Raw genomic sequence first — 19,270 nt, 5'->3', positions numbered from 1 at the left:
GTGGTTGCTGGGGCCAGGTGATGGGGAGGGGATGGACTGCAAATAGAAGAGAATTTTTTCACATGTTCTTTATCTTGGTTATGGCCTTTGGATGTGGCCGTTGGGTATGGCCAAAGATATCTTCAAACGGTAACAATTTCATGTTATGTAAAGTGAAAGGAAGAAAGTAATTATTTAAATAAAGGTGTTCGGATGTTTGCAAAGTACAAACTTTAATAATTTTTAGGTTTTCATCTTTACAGGTGTTGATGAGAAAGTATTAAATTTGCAATGATTAATACTAAAATGTACAGTTATTTATGAGTGATGATAATCTGAATTCCTGTAAAGATTTCCATTTGACCCAACATATCAGTGGTTATGTGTGTTTTTGGAGGAGAGTGTGAATAAGCTGGTAATTTGTCTTCCAGTTCATATGTGTGCATGTGATAAAGAACCATACAATTAGGTAGGTGTTATAAATAGGATATGGCAGAAAAGACATCCCTACTCAAGTTTCCAAGATTTTATAGCATATGCCCAGTAGAGGTTTGCTACTCTTTAATTTTGCCTTTTGGGCTAACCAGCTGACGCCCAGTTGAAAAGACTTATGTTCTTATGAGGCCACAAAAGCCTTAATGTTCAGTCTTCAGCTACCTCAGATTTTGGGGAACGCCATGTACCATCAGCAGCTTTAGTCCCTACCCTCTAATGCTAGCGCTCATCTATCAAACTTAAGGCTGAGAGTGAAGGAAAGGAAGCTTCCAGATAAACATACAGCAGCGCCTAAACAGCTAATCACTCTAGGCTTCCGCTTCCAGGCCCTATAATTAGAAGTCCTTCTTTTCCTTGTATTCCCAGATGACGCAAATGCTTTTTGTGGCTTGGCACCTCATTTGGGGCGTGGGTTTAGTTTATGGCCAGGCTGGAGTCTGGTTTAGTCTTCTGATGCTGCATAAATAGTTCTCAAGCCACAGTCTACTCTGTACAAGTTTTTCCTTTTATGTATATCTGCTTTTTAACTTGTTTTCTAGAAAGAAAAAAAAAAAAAAAAAGCTTGTCATTTCTTCCTGCAGAATGTGTGCAAAAGAGGAAATTATAAATTCAAAGGAAGCATATTATTGGTATAGTACTACACTAGCTGTTTCCTCCTTTCCTCTCTATAAATTTTTTTAAAAATTATTTTAAAGTTTTGTCAAAAAGTTGGACTTATTTCTGAGTTATGTAAGCTGTATTTGCATGAATAAGTGGAAGAAAACGTTTTGAGACAGGATACAGGAAGATAATCAGGATAGATTTTCAATGGCTAATTCTCTTAAAATTTGAAGTTGTTTTGCATGCCAGTTTGAAAAACTAGGAGCATGTTGAAAAGTTTTTATTTGTGATTATCTTTCATTTGCAAAACAATAAGAGTCTTGATTTGGCTAATCGGGACTACTATGTGAATGCTAATTATGAGTAAATCATTGATACGCTAATAAAAGAAAGTGAAGTTTATGTTCGGGAATGAGTAATATATTTGTGCTATAAATACAAGTGCATCACATTTCCTGTCATAATGATGTTTCCTCTGAATTGTTTTTCATGTGCAGAAATGATTTTGTTGTGGGAATGTGGAATGAAAACATAGTAGTAGAATTGTGACAATTCAGACTTCCTATAACTAAGCAAAAAATAGGAGTCAAGACACACTGTCCGCAAAACAGAGCATGTCCAATCTTTGAAATTTATTGTATGAATGACAACAGTATTTATTGACCTCATGCTGATAGCTATGCACAGAATGGGAGGTAATGTTAAATAAATTGCTCTAGATCTCAATAAATGACACGGTTCATCATCTTAAAATGTATTCTCTTGGAAATAGCCAAGATACTGGCATCTAATATGCTATTTTTTAATCAAATATAATGACTGGAGCTGTACCATATGTTAGCCAATAAATAGAAAACTCATATATACTTCACCTTCCCATATAAAGGCCCACTTTATCTTTCCACAGGTGCTTGATATTCTTTCAACAAAGAGATTTTAGGAGTTACAAAATATGATTTTGCTTCTGTTTCTCACAGAAAGCAAATATATTCTGGACAAAATATTAACAAACACACAAACATTTTAATATGTATATTTTAATTTCTGGAAAAACCAGTAAAACCAATAGATAAGTTAAAATTTTGTATTAAAAATAGTGAAATTATCTAAAAAAAGAGAAGGAAGCAAGAGCAGATAAATAAGCAAAAGTAAAAACAAAGGTGAAATTTAAAAGAGATAACCAACAAAGACCTACTGTATTACAGAGACCTCTACTCAATATTCTGTAAAATCCTAAATGGGAAAAGGACTTGAAAAAGAATAGATCCATGTATAACTGAATCACTTTGTTATATACTTGAAACTAACACAGCATTGTTAATCAACTGTACTCCAATACCAAGTAAAATTTTTTAAAAAATCAAGGGGAAAAAAAACACAGGGGTACAATCAGAAAAATAGTAAAAAGTAACAAAATGGTAGATGTAAATCCAACCTTACCCACAAGTTACACTAAATGTGAACGGTCTATAAACACTAATTAAAAGTTTGAGATAGGAATAAAAAAACCCAAACTGAACCCCAGTTATTATCCAAAACAGAGTCATTTTATAATTATATTGACTGTGAAAGTAAAATAATAGAAAAGTATATATCATGCATACATCAATCAAAGCAAAGCTGAAGTAGTGATATTAATACCAGAGAAAGTTGGCTTTAGAATAAGGGAGACACTAAGGTCAAAATGGGACATTATGATAAAAGAGGTGATTCACCAAGAAGTTTTAACAATCCTAAATGTGTATGAACCTAAAAAAATAGGGCTCAAATTTAGGAAGCTTATATAACTGAAAAAAATACCCATAATTATGCTCGGAGATGTTAACTTCTACTCAATAATAGAACACAAAAGTAGGCAAACAAGTAAGGATGTTAAAGATCCAATAAGAGTATCAGTTAACTTAATTGACACTGAGAATACACCAAGTGTTCAGGTGTACATGGAACACTCAACAAGATACGTTGTTCTGAGATATAAAACAAACTTTAATTTCTTATCATAATGGAATTAAATTTGAAATTAGTATGTGAATGATAACTGGAAAATACGCAAACATTTGGAAACTAAACAACATATCTTCCTGACATAGTGATCTAAGCTTCAGCTTTTAAGAAACTTGAAGAAATAGAAAATAAAACTAAAGTAAGGGCAGTGAAGGAAATAGTAATAGAGGGTCATGACAGCAAAAGAAGGAGGATAAATCAGTGAAATGGAAAAGAGAAAACCAGTGACACCATAATGGTTTCTTTGAGAAGCTGTAGCTAGACTGACCATTGAAGAAAGGAAATGGCAACCCACTCCAGTGTTCTTGCCTGGAGAATCCCAGGGACGGGGGAGCCTGGTGGGCCGCCGTCTGTGGGGTCGCACAGAGTCGGACACGACTGAAGCGACTTAGCAGCAGCAGTAGCTAGACTGACCAAGAAAAAAAGAGAAAGGATACAAAATTTCAATATCCTGAATGAAAAAGTGGACATTACTAAAGACCCTACAGACTATTAACTTGAGTTACAGAGAGTAATTCTTCCAAGAAAAAACATTACAATATATTTTCATTATAAAAATTATGTTACATTTTATATTTACAAAATTTAAAGAGAAATTAAATTACTATATCTAAAAGTCTTCACACAAACACAAAAAAGGCCCACATAGTTTCACTGGAAAATTTTACTGGACATTTGTTAAAGTCTAGAAATAAAAGGAACATTATGCAACCATACCAGCTCTACCCTAGTACCAGAAACAGACACACACAGTATTAGAAAAGAAAATTACAAACCAGTATCCCCCAGGAACACATTCACAACAGAAAATAGTAGCTAATTCAGTGCAGCAGCATGTAATAAAGGATTCTGACAAAGTGGCATTTATCCCAGAAATGCAAGATTGTTCCACATTTGATAACCTTTCATTATTAAAATGCACCATACTAATTGACCAAAGAAGAAAAACCACATAATCGTCTCATAGGTGCAGAAAAGCATTAGACAAAATTTGACATCTGTTTATTATTAAAACTCTCAACAAATTAGAAGTAGAAAATAATGTCCTTAAGTTGATACAGAGCATTTACAGGAAATCTACAACTAGCATCATGCTTAAAGATTGAATACTTTCTTCTAAAACATGGAACAAGGCGTGAATATTGCCTCTCGTCATTTTTGTTTACCTCAGCAAAAATAGCAGGTCAAGAGAAAAAACAAGGCATGTAGGTCATGTAGTGTGGAAAGAGAAAAATCAAACTATGTCTATTCACATACTGTAGGTTTAGAAAGAAAATTCCATGTAATCTACATAAAAGCTCCTAGAATTTGTAGAGTGTGTAGGTATGCACACAGTTCGGTTCAGTTGCTCAGTTGTGTCTGACTCTTTGCGACCCGTGGACTGCAGCACACCAGGCCTCCCTGTCCATCACCAACTCCCAGAGCTTACTCATACTCATGTCCATCGAGTCAGTGATGCGGTCTAACCATTTCATCCTCTGTCGTCCCCTTCTTGTCCTGCCTTCAATCTTCCCCAGCATCAGGGTCTTTTCTAGTGAGTCAGTTCTTCGCATCAGGTGGCCAAAGTGTTGGGAGTTTGAGCTTCAGCATCAGTTCTTCCAATGAATATTCAGGACTGATTTCCTTTAGGATAGACTGGTTCAATCTCCTTGTATACAGATATTTATATAAATATCAGTTATATCTCTATATACTGCCAAGGAAAATTTGGTAATTGAAATAGAGTACCAGTGATAGTAACACTAAGAAAATACAATCAATGTGCTAAAAGACAAAAAGGAAGACATATCAAGAAATATGTGATGTTCATAGATCAGATGACTCATTATTGTTAAGATGTTTGTTATCCTAATTATGTAGATATCGAAAAGCTGAATCTGTGTTTGGAAAGACAAAGGAATTGGAATAGCTAAAACAATCTTGGAAAGGTCAGAAAACAAGAGCTTGTTCTGTGTGATTTCCAAGTAATAGTAAGTTAAGAAAGTGTGATATTAGTGAATGATAGACACAGATATCAATGGAACAGAATAGGACTTCCAGAAAAACACCCATCCTAATATGGCCAGTTGATCTTTGGCATGTTGACATTGAATGTAGAATAAAAGATAGATAAAAGAGGATAAAGATTAGCCTCTTCCCATGGCAGATGCATGTTGATGTATGGCAAAACCAATACAATATTGTAAAGTAAAAAAAAAAGATTAGCCTCTTTAAGAAATCCTGCTGAGACAATTGAACATCATTTTCAAAAAAGATAATTTCTAATACCTTACACTTTGTACAAAAATTAACACAAAATTGATGAAAGACCTAAATGTAAAATATAAAACTGTGAAATAGAACAGGAAACCAAAATTTTTGTGACCTTGTGTTAGGTGCATAATTCTTGGCCATGACATCTCATCAAAATTTGCTTTGTGAAAGACAGTAGGGAATTTAAATAAATAGGCTAGAGTGGAGACAAGTTTTAAACTGGTGAATTGAGTAGGGTATTATTAGCTGTAGTAGTACTCAAATTGGAATTTAGAATTCAGGTTTTGAGAAATGGAAAAAGTGAAAGTGGGTTTTAATTCCATGGGGGGAAGTCTTTCACATTCTTTATTATCAGATTTGCTATTTTAAAATGCTTGTGAACTCTGTGATTCCAGCATTGTAAACTTTTCTCTACTAGTTGTATGAGAACATCATAAAACCTTGACATGTAAGTATGTCACTATACTTGAATACTGATGTGACCTTAAGGTTTTGTATTCACACAGGAAAAAAGTCTTGTGTTTTAATTTTTTTTTTAATTGTAGGAAGTTTCTTATATATTTGGTCACTTTTTCCCTTCAATAATATTTTAAAGTATGATGAGTGCCTTGTGAAAATATTTTATCCACATACATAATGGTGTTTGTTTTTACCCTTTTTGGGTGTGTCCTTCAGGAATGCTTCTAGTCACAACAGATACCCTTGGCCATGACTTCCACGTCTTCCAAATTTTGACTCATCCTTGGTCCTCATCACAAAGTGCTGTCCATCATTTATATACTCTTCACAGGGGAGAAACTGAAGCCAAAGTAAGTTGTATATTTTTTCAGAAGGTGTTATTTTTGTGTAATATGACATCTAATCCAGAGGTTATTTGTATCATACTGGAGGTTAACGTTAATGTTGGTGTGTTCATACAGTTTTTTAGACTGGGTCAGATAATTAAGAACTTTATCCTATTTTGACCCAGTTAATAACATAAGCAGTAGGTGAACAATGAACACTGATAAAACAGAAGTTCAATTTATTGTTCTCTTCCTGTCCTAAAACCATTTTTTTGTTTGTTTTCTTCAAGTCCAGTCTATTAGGCATATATTCTGCAATCATGCTGAAGTAGTTATGGGTGAAACGATACTATGTGTCTGGTTTGCTTTTGAATGTTCTGGCAGAACAAAGTAAACTAAGACATAAGTTGAAAACAATATGCAAAATGTTAATAATTGTCAAATCTAGGTGATGTTGATGGTGGTGGTTCATTATAGCAGTCTTTAGATTTAGTGTGTATTAAGAAATTCCTCTACTAGAAAGTAAAAATAAAGCAGTACCTTTCACCAACATTATGCTGTTTTACTCACTTTTACTGTTTTATAGCAGACTTATTGTTCATTTTTGAAAACATTTTCAGCTATTGAGCATTTTCTTATTGAAATGCATTTTAGTTATGGGGTAATATAAAGAATATTGAGTTATATAAAAATATTTTGAAGTTATATAAAGAATATTTTTAAGTTTTTAATTTGAATTACATTGAAATTACATTTTAATGCAGTTAGAATTTGCATCATTAAGTATAGAATTTTTGCATCTAGGAATTATTACATTGTAAAATTATTATTGCTGAGGTATAATAGGCTATATATTGTTTTGTATTAGATTTGTGTTTTCCTGCTTTGCTGTACTCTATTTTGAGATCTAATACTTTTTCAGAAAAATTTTTCTTGTATTTTACGTATAGAAGGTGAAAGTCGCTCAGTTGTGTCTGACTCTTTGTGACTCCATGGAATGTCCATGGAATTCTCCAGGCCAGAATACTGGAATGGGTAGCCTTTCCCTTCTCCAGGGGATCTTCTCAACCGCATTGTGGGCAGATTTTTTACCAGCTGAGCCACAAGGGAAGCCCAAGAACTCTGGAGTGGGTAGCCTATCCCTTCTCCAGGGAATCTTCCCGACCCGGGGAATCAAACCGGGGTCTCCTGCATTGTAGGTGGATTCTTTACCAACTGAGCTATCAGGGAAACCCTTATATAGAACATACTTTCTGACAAGTATTATGGTAATTTTTGACCATTTTCAGTTTTATTTTTGTTATTGCATTAGTTTCGAACTCTAAAGCGATATGTAATTAAAAGTAATAATTGTGGTCTTTTCTTTGTTAATAGTACCCCCTATTTTTAAACTTTGTATCATGCTGTTTTGATTACTTTAGCTTTGCAATATAGTTTGATATTGGGAAGCATGATGCTTCCAACTTTGTACTTCTTGGTCATGATTGCTTTTGTTATTGGGGTCTTTTCTGGTTCCTACAAATTTTAGGACTGTTTTCTAGTTCTGTGAAAATGCCATTTGAATTTTGATAGAGATTGCATCGGAGAAGGCAATGGCACCCCACTCCAGTACTCTTGCCTGGAAAATCCCACGGATGGAGGAGCCTGGTAGGCTGCAGTCCATGGGGTCGCTAAGGGTCGGACACGACTGAGCGACTTCACTTTCACTTTTCACTTACATGCATTGGAGAAAGAAATGGTAACACACTCCAGTATTCTTGCCTGGAGAATCCCAGGGATGGGGGAGCCTGGTGGGCTGCCGTCTATGGGGTCGCACAGAGTTGGACACGACTGAAGTGACTTAGCAGCAGCAGCAGCAGAGATTGCAGTGAATCTGTAGATTGCTTTTGATAGTGTGGATATTTTAACAGTATTGGTTCTTTTAATTCATGAGTATGGAATATTTTTTCATTTATTTGTGTCTTCTTCAGTTTCTTTCATCAGTATCTTATGGTTTTGAGTGCACAGGTCTTTCACTTCCTTGGTTAAATTTTCCTATGTATTTTATTCTTTTTGATGCAATTGCAAATGCTTTCGGCTTTTATGAAAGCGCTTTCAGCTTCTCACCATTGAGTATAATGTTAGGTGTGGGCTTGTCATATATGACCTTTATTATGTTGAAATATATTCCCTCTGTATCTACTTTAATGAGTTTTTATCATGAATGCTTGTTGAATTTTGTCAAGTGCTTTATCTGCATCTATTGGGATGGTCATATGATTTTTATTTTTCATTTTGTTGATGTGGTGTGGATCTCAGCACCTAGATGCAGACTGATTGGGAGCTGAGCCTTCAGACTGCAGCTTTTAAAGTATGCAAATATACTGCTTTCAGGGGAAGACTGGGAGAAGGACATTTTTAGTCTGCTGTCTTTGTGCTGTGGCCTGTGTGGATAGTGGGCTAGGAGAAGTCACTTAAAACTATATAAATATCCCATTCCTCATCAAACTTTTTATTACTTGTTTTATTTACATGTATCATTTGGTTGAATAGATTCTTTGTTAAATGAGTTATATTCATTCAAAAATTATTTTAGTACTCAGAACAGTCCGCATTTGGCCTGTTGGAGCCTATTAGTTTGACATCTATTAGCTTGACATCTTCGACATCTATTAGCTTATAATATGTACATTATTCTTTGACAGTGTGCTTACATTCTGGCACAATGAAGTTGCTTTCTCCTGTTTAATAACCATTTGCTGTTATTGCTTTCGTATGGAAGTTTTCAATTAGATGAGCATTTTAGGTAAAGATTTACTATTTCACTATAAAATGTTCTGCTGGGCACATGTTATTTCTTTGAAAAGATTTTTTTCATTGATGTATAGTTGATGTACAGTATTATATAAGTTGCAGGTATACAGCATAGTGATTCACAGTTTTTGAAGGTTATATTCCATTTATAGTTACCAAAAAATACTGGCCATATTCCCTGTGTTGTACAATAAAGGGCATGTTTTATTTCTTGACATTTTTTAACAAGTAATTTTATTTGTTTATCTTTGGCTGGGTCCTCATTGCTGCGTGGGCTTTTCTCTAGTTGTGGCAAGCAGGGGCTACTCCAGTTGTGGTGTGTGGGCTTCTCATTGCGGTGGCCTCTCCTGCAGAGCACGGGCTCTATGGCACACAGGCTTCAGGAGTTGCTCCACGTGGGCCCAGTAATTGCAGCTGCCGGGCTCAGTAGTTGTGGTGCACGGGTTAGTTGTTCCATGGCTTGTGACATTTTCCAAATCAGAGATCCAAACTGTGTCTCCTGCATTAGCCAGCTGATTCTGTACCACTGAGCCACCAGGGAAGCCCCACATTTTATTTCTTTATTGTTTTTTAATCTGCATCCTATCCTCCCTACTTACTAATATGCTCTACCTCAACTGTAATCTCCAGTAATTTGAACATTTTAAGCACCCACACCTTTTAAAAAATTTATATCCATTTTTGATACCTCTTTTGCATTAACATTATTTGTCATTCAATTTACCTTTATTTCTAACACGGAAACAGAGATCTTGCTTAAGCTTCTTGGGGTCTCTCATCCATAAAACAGTGCGCTGCACATGGACAAATGTTTGTAGGTGCTAATATTTGCTAATGCCAATGCTATTCCTATTTAACAGGTAGGAAAACCAAATAGGCGTTATTAAAATTGTGTTGTTCTATGTCACATCCTATAATTTAGGAGATTGGAAATTTTTAAACCTTAAACATAAAGATCTAAGGAAACACAATTGATAACCATAAAATTAATTTTTATAAGTGTATACTGAAATGATTTTGAAATGATATATAAAATTTAATACTGATGATGAAATCTGTATGGCAAGTAATCTGTCTGTCTTTGAGTATTTTAAAATCATGTCATTCTGGAATCTTCCAAGAACTCTGAGGATACTTTAATCATGCAAGGAAAAAAGGATCAAATATGTGGATCTAATTATGTTGAATTAAGTTGTTTTATGATCTATGACTTGGGATATCCTCTGCATCTGACAGTAATTTTCCTCATAAAGTACATGTGTAGTTAGCAAAATATTCTTAGTTTTCATCAGTAAAGTCATATGTAGTAAAACGTTACGGTATTTAAAAATATACTTCTGTAAAGTCTTACCGAAGCTGACACTAGTAGTTTTTGTACTTAACATGCTAATTTTGATAAATGGTACACTTGCTTTGGAAACCTCTGTGTATTAGAAACATGTTACTTCTACTTTATCAGAGCAATCCTGCAAAATGGTATGATTAATATGTTTAATTCTCAAGGAGAAAAGGACCTGTGTGTGAATGCTCAGTCGTGTCTGACTTTTTGCAATCCCATGAACTGTAGCCTGCCAAGCTCCTCTGTCCATGGGATTTCCCAGACAAGAATACTGGGATGGGTTGCCATTTTCTTCTCCAGGGGATCTTCCCTACCCAGGAATTGAACGCACATCTCTTGTGTCCCCTGGGTTGGCAGGCGGTTTCTTTGCGACGGTCAGTTCAGGAAAAAACAGCCTGGGGTATAGGAAAGGGGAACCCAAATGGAGTCTAGAATCCCTTTGTTGATGAGATATTGGTGAGTCTAGGAAGACCAAGATCATGGAGTTCTCAGGACTGAGTATCAGAGAGATGAAAGCTACAAAGAAAAAACCCTTGAGATCTGCCGAGAAATCTGCAACCATGGGAAGAACCACCGTCATACCAGTAGGAAGAAGTAAAATTACATTAAAGATGACATACAGAAAATCTAATGAATACCACAAAAAGTTAGAACTAATGGGTGATTTTAACAAGACTTCTGGGTACCAAAACCATATACTAGAATCAAACAATTGTCAATTAAAAAAAAATTAAGTTAAAAACAATGAGCATATCACATGTAGGACTGTATTCTAAAACTGTAAAACATCACTGAGAGTAAAGATCTGATTAAATAAAGAGTTAAACCATATTCTTGGGCTGCAGTACATAATATTGTTAGAATATAATTTCTCTCCAAACTGATTTGTATATTCAATGCCATCTCCATTAAAATCCCAGCAGTATTAAACATTTTTGATAAAAAATGAATAAGCTACTTCTCAAATTTATATACAACTGCATAGGAGTTATACTGGGCAAAATAATATTGAAAAAGAAAAAGTTGGAGCATTACCTGGTAATTAGACTTATTAAAGGTATAGTAACAGGCACATTTCCATACATACGGACAATTGATTTTTGACAAAGGTGCAAAATGAAGACAAGTTAGTCTTTTCAACAGTGGTAATGAACTGACTGGGTATTTATGTTAGCCCATGTCTCATCCCATATACAAAAATGAACTCATACTAGACCATAGATTTAAATGTATAAAATCTATGATTGTAAAGCTTTTAGAAGAAAACACAGGAGAGACCCTTTGAGTTAGACTCAAGTTGTCTGGTATCTACACCACATTTTAAGGGAACTCTCAAAAAGTGAATGAGTGGAGGAACTGGCCCTTCCACACAGTGCTGTTGGGAATGTACAGTCGTACGGCGACTCTGGAAAATAGTTTGGCAGTTTCTGAAAATCTGAACATAAGCTTGCCATACCACCCAGCAACTTCAGTTATGGGGAGTCCATAACAGAAAATTCACATTGTATACAAATTTACTGCACATTTCTTTCCTGTGCTTGTCATAACAAATTACCTTAAAATAACAGAACAAAACCAAATGGCCTTAAAATAACAGAAATCTATTTCTCTCATTTCTGGAAGCCCAAAGTCCAAAATCAAGGTGTTGGCGAGGCTGCACTCCCTCTAGAGTTCTAACAGAGAGTCTGTTCTTTGCCTTTGCCGACTTCCGGTGACTAAACATTTCTTTGCTTACGGCTAGATACCACTCCAGTATTTCCCTCTGTGGCCTCATTTCTTCCTCCTCTCCTCTGTGTCTTCTCCTCTTCTTTGTGTCTTTTAAGGGTACATTAAATAATTATTTAGTATCATTAAATGATTCCATTTAATATTAGCACTGATAATCCAGGATAACTTCTGATCTAGATATTAATCATGTATTTTGTCATACAAGGTAATAGTCACTCTTTGTACTATAATGTACTGTATGTAGGTCCCACAGATTAGGATCTGGGTATGTCTTGTTTTGAGCACTGTTTACTTCATTACAGTCCACCCTCTCTGAACCCTCAAATTCAGGATAATTTCACGTGCAAAATACGTTTACCCCATACAAACATCCCTGGAAATCTCAGCACATTACAACATCAGTTCTTAACAGTAAAATCTCTTTAAAATATCATCAGACTCAAAGTTCACATCTCCTCATCAAAATTATCCAAATTAGGTGTAGTTATCACCCTATGTATGATCCATCCTGGAGCAAAATTTGTTTTGATCTGTGTAGGAGAAGGTATAGAGAGAATGAGGCAGAAAAAAATACGTGGAGAAATAAAGATGGGAAACGTTCCAGATTTAGTGAAAGACACATTTTGAATATGACAAAGCTGAAGTTTAAGAATGACATAGTAAACTTTCTGAAAACCAAAGCAAATCTTGAAAGTAGCCAGAGGAAAATAACATATACAGAGAAAAAACATTTTCAAACTGTTGACTTCTTATCAGAAACCATGGAAGTCAGAAGGCAGTGGAATATCTTGTTTAAAGGACTGAAAGAAAAAGGTACTGGTAATAAGAAATTCTCCATCTAGCAAGAGTATCATTTAAGAACGACAAAGTGAACAGTAAACCTCGCAAATCCACACTGTTGTGCAGGGAGAAAGGATAACCAGAGCAAACTTGGACATTTTGGAAGTAATGAAATATCCGAGAAATGATCAATTTCATATTAAAGAGGATTTCCCCCCTTTCTTAATTCATTTAAAATATAAATGTTAACATTTTAAATTTAATGTTAAGATACTTTCTCTATGTAGGAAATTTAAACATTTTCTGGGGCTTATATTGTATACATGTAATACATATGATAGCTATAGCAGAATACCATTGGTGGTTGGGTGGGAACAGGTATATGGAATTATACTGTTCCAAGGTTCATTTGTGCTGTACCTAAAAAGACAAAACTTCATTTAAAATGGAATTCTAAAAAAATGTTTAATTACTTCAAAAGCAATTTTGCTGAAAGGGAAGAACAGAGACACAAGACACAGGATAAACAGAAAACAAAATTAAATAGTACATCAAAATTCAACCATATAAATCATATACTAAATATTAACATATTTCAGCCTAAAGAACTCCAAACTAAAGGGACAAATTACCTACTAAAGATTGTCTTTGAGTCTTTAATATGATGATGGTTAATACATGTTAAAAGGTTTGTCATGCAAATAATAAACATATGAATATTAAAAATTTGACTATTAATATAAACTAAGAAAGAGGTTAAGACAAAAGATATTACCAGCGATATTTCACAATGTTCAAGAGTCAAATTATCAGGAAGATTTAGATGTCTGTGCACCTAAAACTAAGTTTAATAACACTTTCTAAACATTTGATGTGGCTCAGATGGTAAAGAATCTGCCTGCAATGCAGGAGACCTGGGTTTGCTCCCTGAATTGGGAAGATCCCCTGGAGGAGGGCATGGCAACCCACTCCAGTATTCTTGCCTGGAGAAGCCCCATGGACAGAGGAGCCCGGTGGGCTACAGTCCATGGGGTCGCAAAGAGTCATACACGACTGGACAACTAAATACATGAGGAAAAAAGGGCAGATCTCTAAGCAGTCCTGTTAACTATCTTGTCCTGAACAGCTAACCCCCAACACCTGTAGTATATTTATGCTTTTAAGTTGTGACATCTTGTATACTTTGTATGAAGGAAGCAATGGACAGTAGATGGGCAAAGAGGCATAACTGATGAATTTGGATGGAAATCACTATGCAGGGCAAGGCAAAGTGGGTATGATGAGCAGCTTGACTCTAGCTTCCTCACCAGTGGCTCGATTCGCACCTTGGGCCTTAGTGACCCAGATTCTTCTGTTACCAGCCATGATATATTTGTACAGCTCCTCGCCCTAAAAGAGGGACATCTGCAACCTGCCAGTATATAATCTCCTTCATGGCACACCAGACCATTGGCAAGGCCATTGACAGATGCCCACGTTTCAGTATAAGTATAGCACTTCTAGTAATTGTCCTTAGGGGGATTATCTAAAGCAGGTATCCACAAACTTCTTTAAAAAGCCAGAAAGCAAAATAGCTCTGCATTCTATATGTTTTCTGTATTACCTGTCACTGTAGCACAAAAACGTCCATACAGAAATGAATGGGCATCACTGGCCCACAGTTATAGTGACTCCTCAATAAAAGCAGAGGCGACAGCTTTCCATTATCCTGCTGTGCTGATTGATCCTTATGTTTGTCTATCCCAAGTTTTTGTTGGTGCTGTGCAGCTGCTCTGGGCCTGTGGACACCATCACTGTTCATCTTAGCCAAACCATCAGTGAGTCAGGCATTCAAGGGAAACTCTGTGATTCAAGGGCTTATTGAACCACTGGCATTGCTTCAGGCAGTAGAGTAGGTGATAAAGTAGTTGTAAAAACAAGGTGCTCCTGGGGGTGTTCTGGAACACATTCTGGAGTATACCCTTCCCACTTGACTAGCAATCCCTCTTGGAACCTTCCACCACACTCATCATTGGATTGGAATTGACTTGTCCCAGTACGGGTCTGGAAAAACCACAAAGCCTCCATGAGTCAGTTGTTCAGTGACAAGAACCCAGAAGCAGGTTTAGTAGCTGCCATCTAAAAGAGGGAGTGTACTTGGATGCTGGCTCAGGCAGGTGGCGATGTTGTACTGGGATAACACCTCTGCATGCTTTAGCAGCCATTAAGCCTCCACCTTCACTTTTTCCTTGGATTCTGATGTGTCTGTTACATAACATGGGAAGAAACGGAAAGGCTAGTAGGTGAGCCGCTATGGGCTTCCATCTTCATGGCAGAGGATGCCCCCCCGACACATAGAAGCATGTAAGTACAATCAGTTAAGCCATTAATACTCGTTGTTCAGTTCAGTCGCTCAGTTGTGCCCGACTCCTTGCGACCCCATGGACTGCAGCACCGCATGGCCTCCCTGTCCATCACCAACTCCCGGAGTTTACTCAGATTCATGTCCATTGTGTTGGTGATGCCATCCAACCATCTCATCCTCTGTCGTCCCCTTCTCCTCCCTCCTTCAATCCTTCCCAGAATCAGGGTCTTTTCAAATAAGTCAGTTCTTCGTATCAGGTGGCCAAAGTATTGGAGTTGCAGCTTCAGCCTCAGTCCTTCTTCCAATGAACACTCAGGACTGATCTTCTTTAAGGTGGACAGGTTGGATCTCCTTGCAGTCCAAGAGACTCTCAAGAGTCTTCTCCAATACCACAGTGCAAAAGCCTCAGTTCTTTGGTGCTCAGCTTTCTTTATAGTCCAACTCTCACATCCATCCATGACTACTGGAAAAACCATAGCTTTGACTAGACAGACCTTTGTTGGCAAAGTAATGTCTCTGCTTTTTAATATGCTGTCTAGGTTGGTCATAACTTTTCTTCCAAGGACCAAGCATGTTTTAATTTCATGACTGCAGTCACCATCTACAGTGATTCTGGAGCCCCCCAAAAATAAAGTCTGTCACTGTTTTCCCTTCTGTTTGCCTCGAAGTGATGGGAGCAGATGCTATGATCTTAGTTTTCTGAATGTTGATTTTTAAGCCAAGTTTTTCACTCTCCTCTTTCACTTCCATCAAGAGGCTCTTTAGTTCTTCTTTGCTTTCTGCCACAAGGCAGAAACTGCCACTAGTTATACTCATGAACATAAACTATGATAGTACACCCGCCTGTGGCTCAGTGGTGAAGAATCTGCCTGCCAATGCAGGAGACGCGGGTTCAGCCCCTACTTTTGGAAGATCTTCTCGAGAAGGAAATGGTGACCCACTCCAGTGTTCTTGCCTGGAGAATCCCATGGACAGCGGAGTCTGGCGGCCTACAGTCCTTGGGGTCACACAGAGTTGGACACGACTGAGCACGCACACATGCATGCACAAGGTCACTTTAGTTCTCTGAACTGTGCTTAGGCTTTGCTCTAGGATATTTTTTACTTCTATGCGGGTAAGGGCTGTTTCCCCTTACACGAGGACATGGACTAATGTGTTTAAGGTGCACATGCCAGTTTTTCCAGTGACAGCTGCCAGGTCATCTCATTATCCCCTGTCTCTGTGGCCGGGGAGGCTAGCCTGCAGATACTATGGGAGCAGCCAGGAGTGTTAGCCTTTTTTCCTCATTTGGCCAAGCATTCGTGCCAGTTATTTCTGGATGAGCAGCGGTGCTGCTCACCAGTGTCCAGGGAGGATCCAGGCACAGCAGCCCCTTCTTTTCTGTCCCCACTCCTAGCACTGCCTGGTTCACACTGTAGTCCTTGGCTTTTGGGGCCACCCCTCATCCTCGTCTCCACTCAAGTTCAAGCTTCAGCAGGAGTCGGCTCCAGTGGCACTGCTGACACCGTGGTGTTCCCAGGGTGTTACATCCGCATTTTGTTTGTTTGGATTTTTATTGAAATAATCATAGATTCATGTGCGCTTACAAGAAATTGTACTAAGAAATCGATCCCATGTACATTGTACCCAATTAATCCCAGCGCTAGAATTTTGCAAAACTAGAGTATGTGACAACCAATACACTGACATTGGCACCACGCATTGATCTTTTTCAGATTTCACCTGACTTACTTGTGTTCATGTGTGTATATGTGTATGTAAGTGTATATGTTTTAATCATACGTGTCGGCAGTATCCTCCACTGCTGTCAAGATACTGAACGGTCCCCTCATGTTACCCTTTTGTAAGGAACCTGACTTTCACAGTTTTATAAACATTCACCTGAACAATTTACAGTTTGCACTATTACGAATATGTTATGTGAACATAGTTTTCATTTCTCTGGCATAGATGCCCAAGAGTTCAGCGTGCTACTTATTTTAGCTCATTTTCAAATTTTTAGCGCCTAGCAGAGCGCAAGCTTTGAAAAGCTTCCCCTGAATATGTTATTGACTACATAAATGAATCTGAAGAATCGATATGGGGAGGGAGTAGGCAGATGAGTTAGATGCTGTGTATGGATTATCTGTCTTTACCGCATCTCCATTTAAGCAACTTATTCTCACGCCAGCTTATTGCTTTTAACCTTGTTGCTTTGTCAGAGTTAGACCATTTTAAATGAAAGTGTATTTATCAATTTTGAAAGAGAAATCATTGAACTGTTGGGTTGGGAATGTCTATGTGGTTTTTAGTTGCTAAGTTTTGTCCAACTTTTTTGGGACCCCTTGGACTGTAGCTCTCCAAGCTTCTCTGTCTGTGGGATTCTCCAGGCAAGAATACTGGAGTGGGCTGCCATTTCCTTCTCCAGGGGATCTTCCCAACTCAGGGATTGAACCCACATCTCCTGCATTGGCAGGCAGATTCTTTATCACTGAGCCACCAGGGAATCCCATATTAATATATTGTATATTAATTAATGTTATATATTCATTCTTGGGCACATAGCTTATTTTAAATATTTTCCTTCATTTTCATTAAACATAACCTCATCTGATGGCTTGGATCTTGACCAGTTAGCATTTGTGGTATGGGACTTGTCTTTATGGTTTGATTGCCATTCTTAACAGGCTTCTGAAAGACAGTAGGTACTCTGGGATTTGAGATATTTTATCTGAGTACTCTCTGCTTTCAGATTTTCTTTCTTTTTAAAAGGGAGTTGGAAAGGGAATTGGTAATTGAATCTTTAGGCATATTTTTGGCTACAGAAATAAAAACACAGGGTTTATTTTTCTCACCTTACAAGAAGGCTGCTGCTGGTTTTGGTACAGTGTCTCAGTGACTTTCTTTTTCTTGTGATCACTTTGTAATTGCCACTCTACTGGGCATCGTTTCTGAATTCAAAGCAGTAAGATGAATTCACACAGTAAGGACAGCTTCAGTGATGTTAATTCCTTTTATCAGGAAAGTGGATACTTCCCCAGAACACTGCAGCAGCATCCTGCTTTTGTCTGGCTGATCATAACTGTGTCAGCGCCTGCTGTGAGAGGCTGTGGGCAGTGCACTGGAGGCGTCTGTAGTGGTGGCAGGTGAGGCTGTGAAGGCAGGAGTCGGGTGCTCCACGTGCCATCCACTAGTTACATCTGTATAAGCATAAATCAAAGTACCGTGCATTTTCATCATCTCAGAAAGTTTCCTCTGGCCCTTTTCAGTCAATCTACTGCCCCACTCACACCCTAGGAAATCATTGCTTTTACTTAATTTTTTTAAAAAGTATCTTTTACATAATTTCTAAGGTTTGGTATGGGGCTACAGGGCTGCTATTTCTGGTCAGTTTATTAATTTTTCTAGCTCCATGTTAGAGACTTAAGGTCAGTAGCAGAGTCCTTATCTGAGTGTTCAAAAACTGCAGGTTTCTTGCTCGTGTCTCCCCCAAGATCTCCCAACACCTCCTGAATTGTAATTCTGAACGTGGGATCAAAAATCTGTATTTCTTCTAGATAATCTAGGTGCTTCTTAGCACACTAAAGTTAGGGATTTTAGGATGTTAAAATAACCCTAAAATTTTAAACTGCTCTTACTGGTTAATTGAGACCGTGGAGTAAATTGGTGGCATAAATTTAGAGCCTTGTGTGATGCTGATTGTTGTATGTTAGATTCTTAAATGTAATAACACTTAATTCTAATGCTCAAATACTGTTATTTTATATGTAATTTGAATTCAGCCTGTTCTGTGAATGAATATATTCTTGGGGTTTTGTTTTAATAAAATGTTGGACATAATTATTCCATATATGTCTGCTATATTAGACTTTTGTGGCCCCAAATATTGTTTGGGTGAGTAAATCAATGAAATTGATTTAGATTGCTGAAAAAATGCTTGTATAAATTAGAATTACTGAAATACAGCTGTATTAAGTTTTAAGAAAAATTTAGTTTTCTACAGGCCTAATTGGTTTCTCATAGCCAAATTTTTCATCATTACAATAAGAAGCAAGTTTGAGATCTTATAAATATGCCAAATAATGCATTTAAAGAGCAATAAATTATGTAACCCAGTAGAAATTTGCAAAACAATTAAGCACTGTGTATTTCTCATTTATATCTTATTAAGCATGATGACATTTGCTTATT

At 37.0% G+C, this 19,270-nt stretch overlaps 1 protein-coding gene across 10 annotated transcripts in view; it reads left to right on the top strand.

Annotated features, from left to right (window-relative positions):
• The window catches only part of BCAS3 (BCAS3 microtubule associated cell migration factor), a 586,592-nt gene that overhangs the window by 193,219 nt on the left and 374,103 nt on the right, over nt 1-19,270 (top strand). For all 10 annotated transcript variants that reach the window (XM_059878411.1, XM_024980624.2, XM_059878412.1 and 7 more), the window contains exon 14: nt 6,007-6,140. In XM_059878411.1, the coding sequence (XP_059734394.1) occupies nt 6,007-6,140 (134 nt within the window). The remainder of the gene's footprint in view (nt 1-6,006; nt 6,141-19,270) is intronic.

This window comes from Bos taurus, chromosome 19 (genome assembly GCF_002263795.3).
Source record: "Bos taurus isolate L1 Dominette 01449 registration number 42190680 breed Hereford chromosome 19, ARS-UCD2.0, whole genome shotgun sequence".
Lineage (NCBI taxonomy): Eukaryota > Metazoa > Chordata > Mammalia > Artiodactyla > Bovidae > Bos > Bos taurus.
This window is presented reverse-complemented; position numbering and strand designations above follow the sequence as displayed.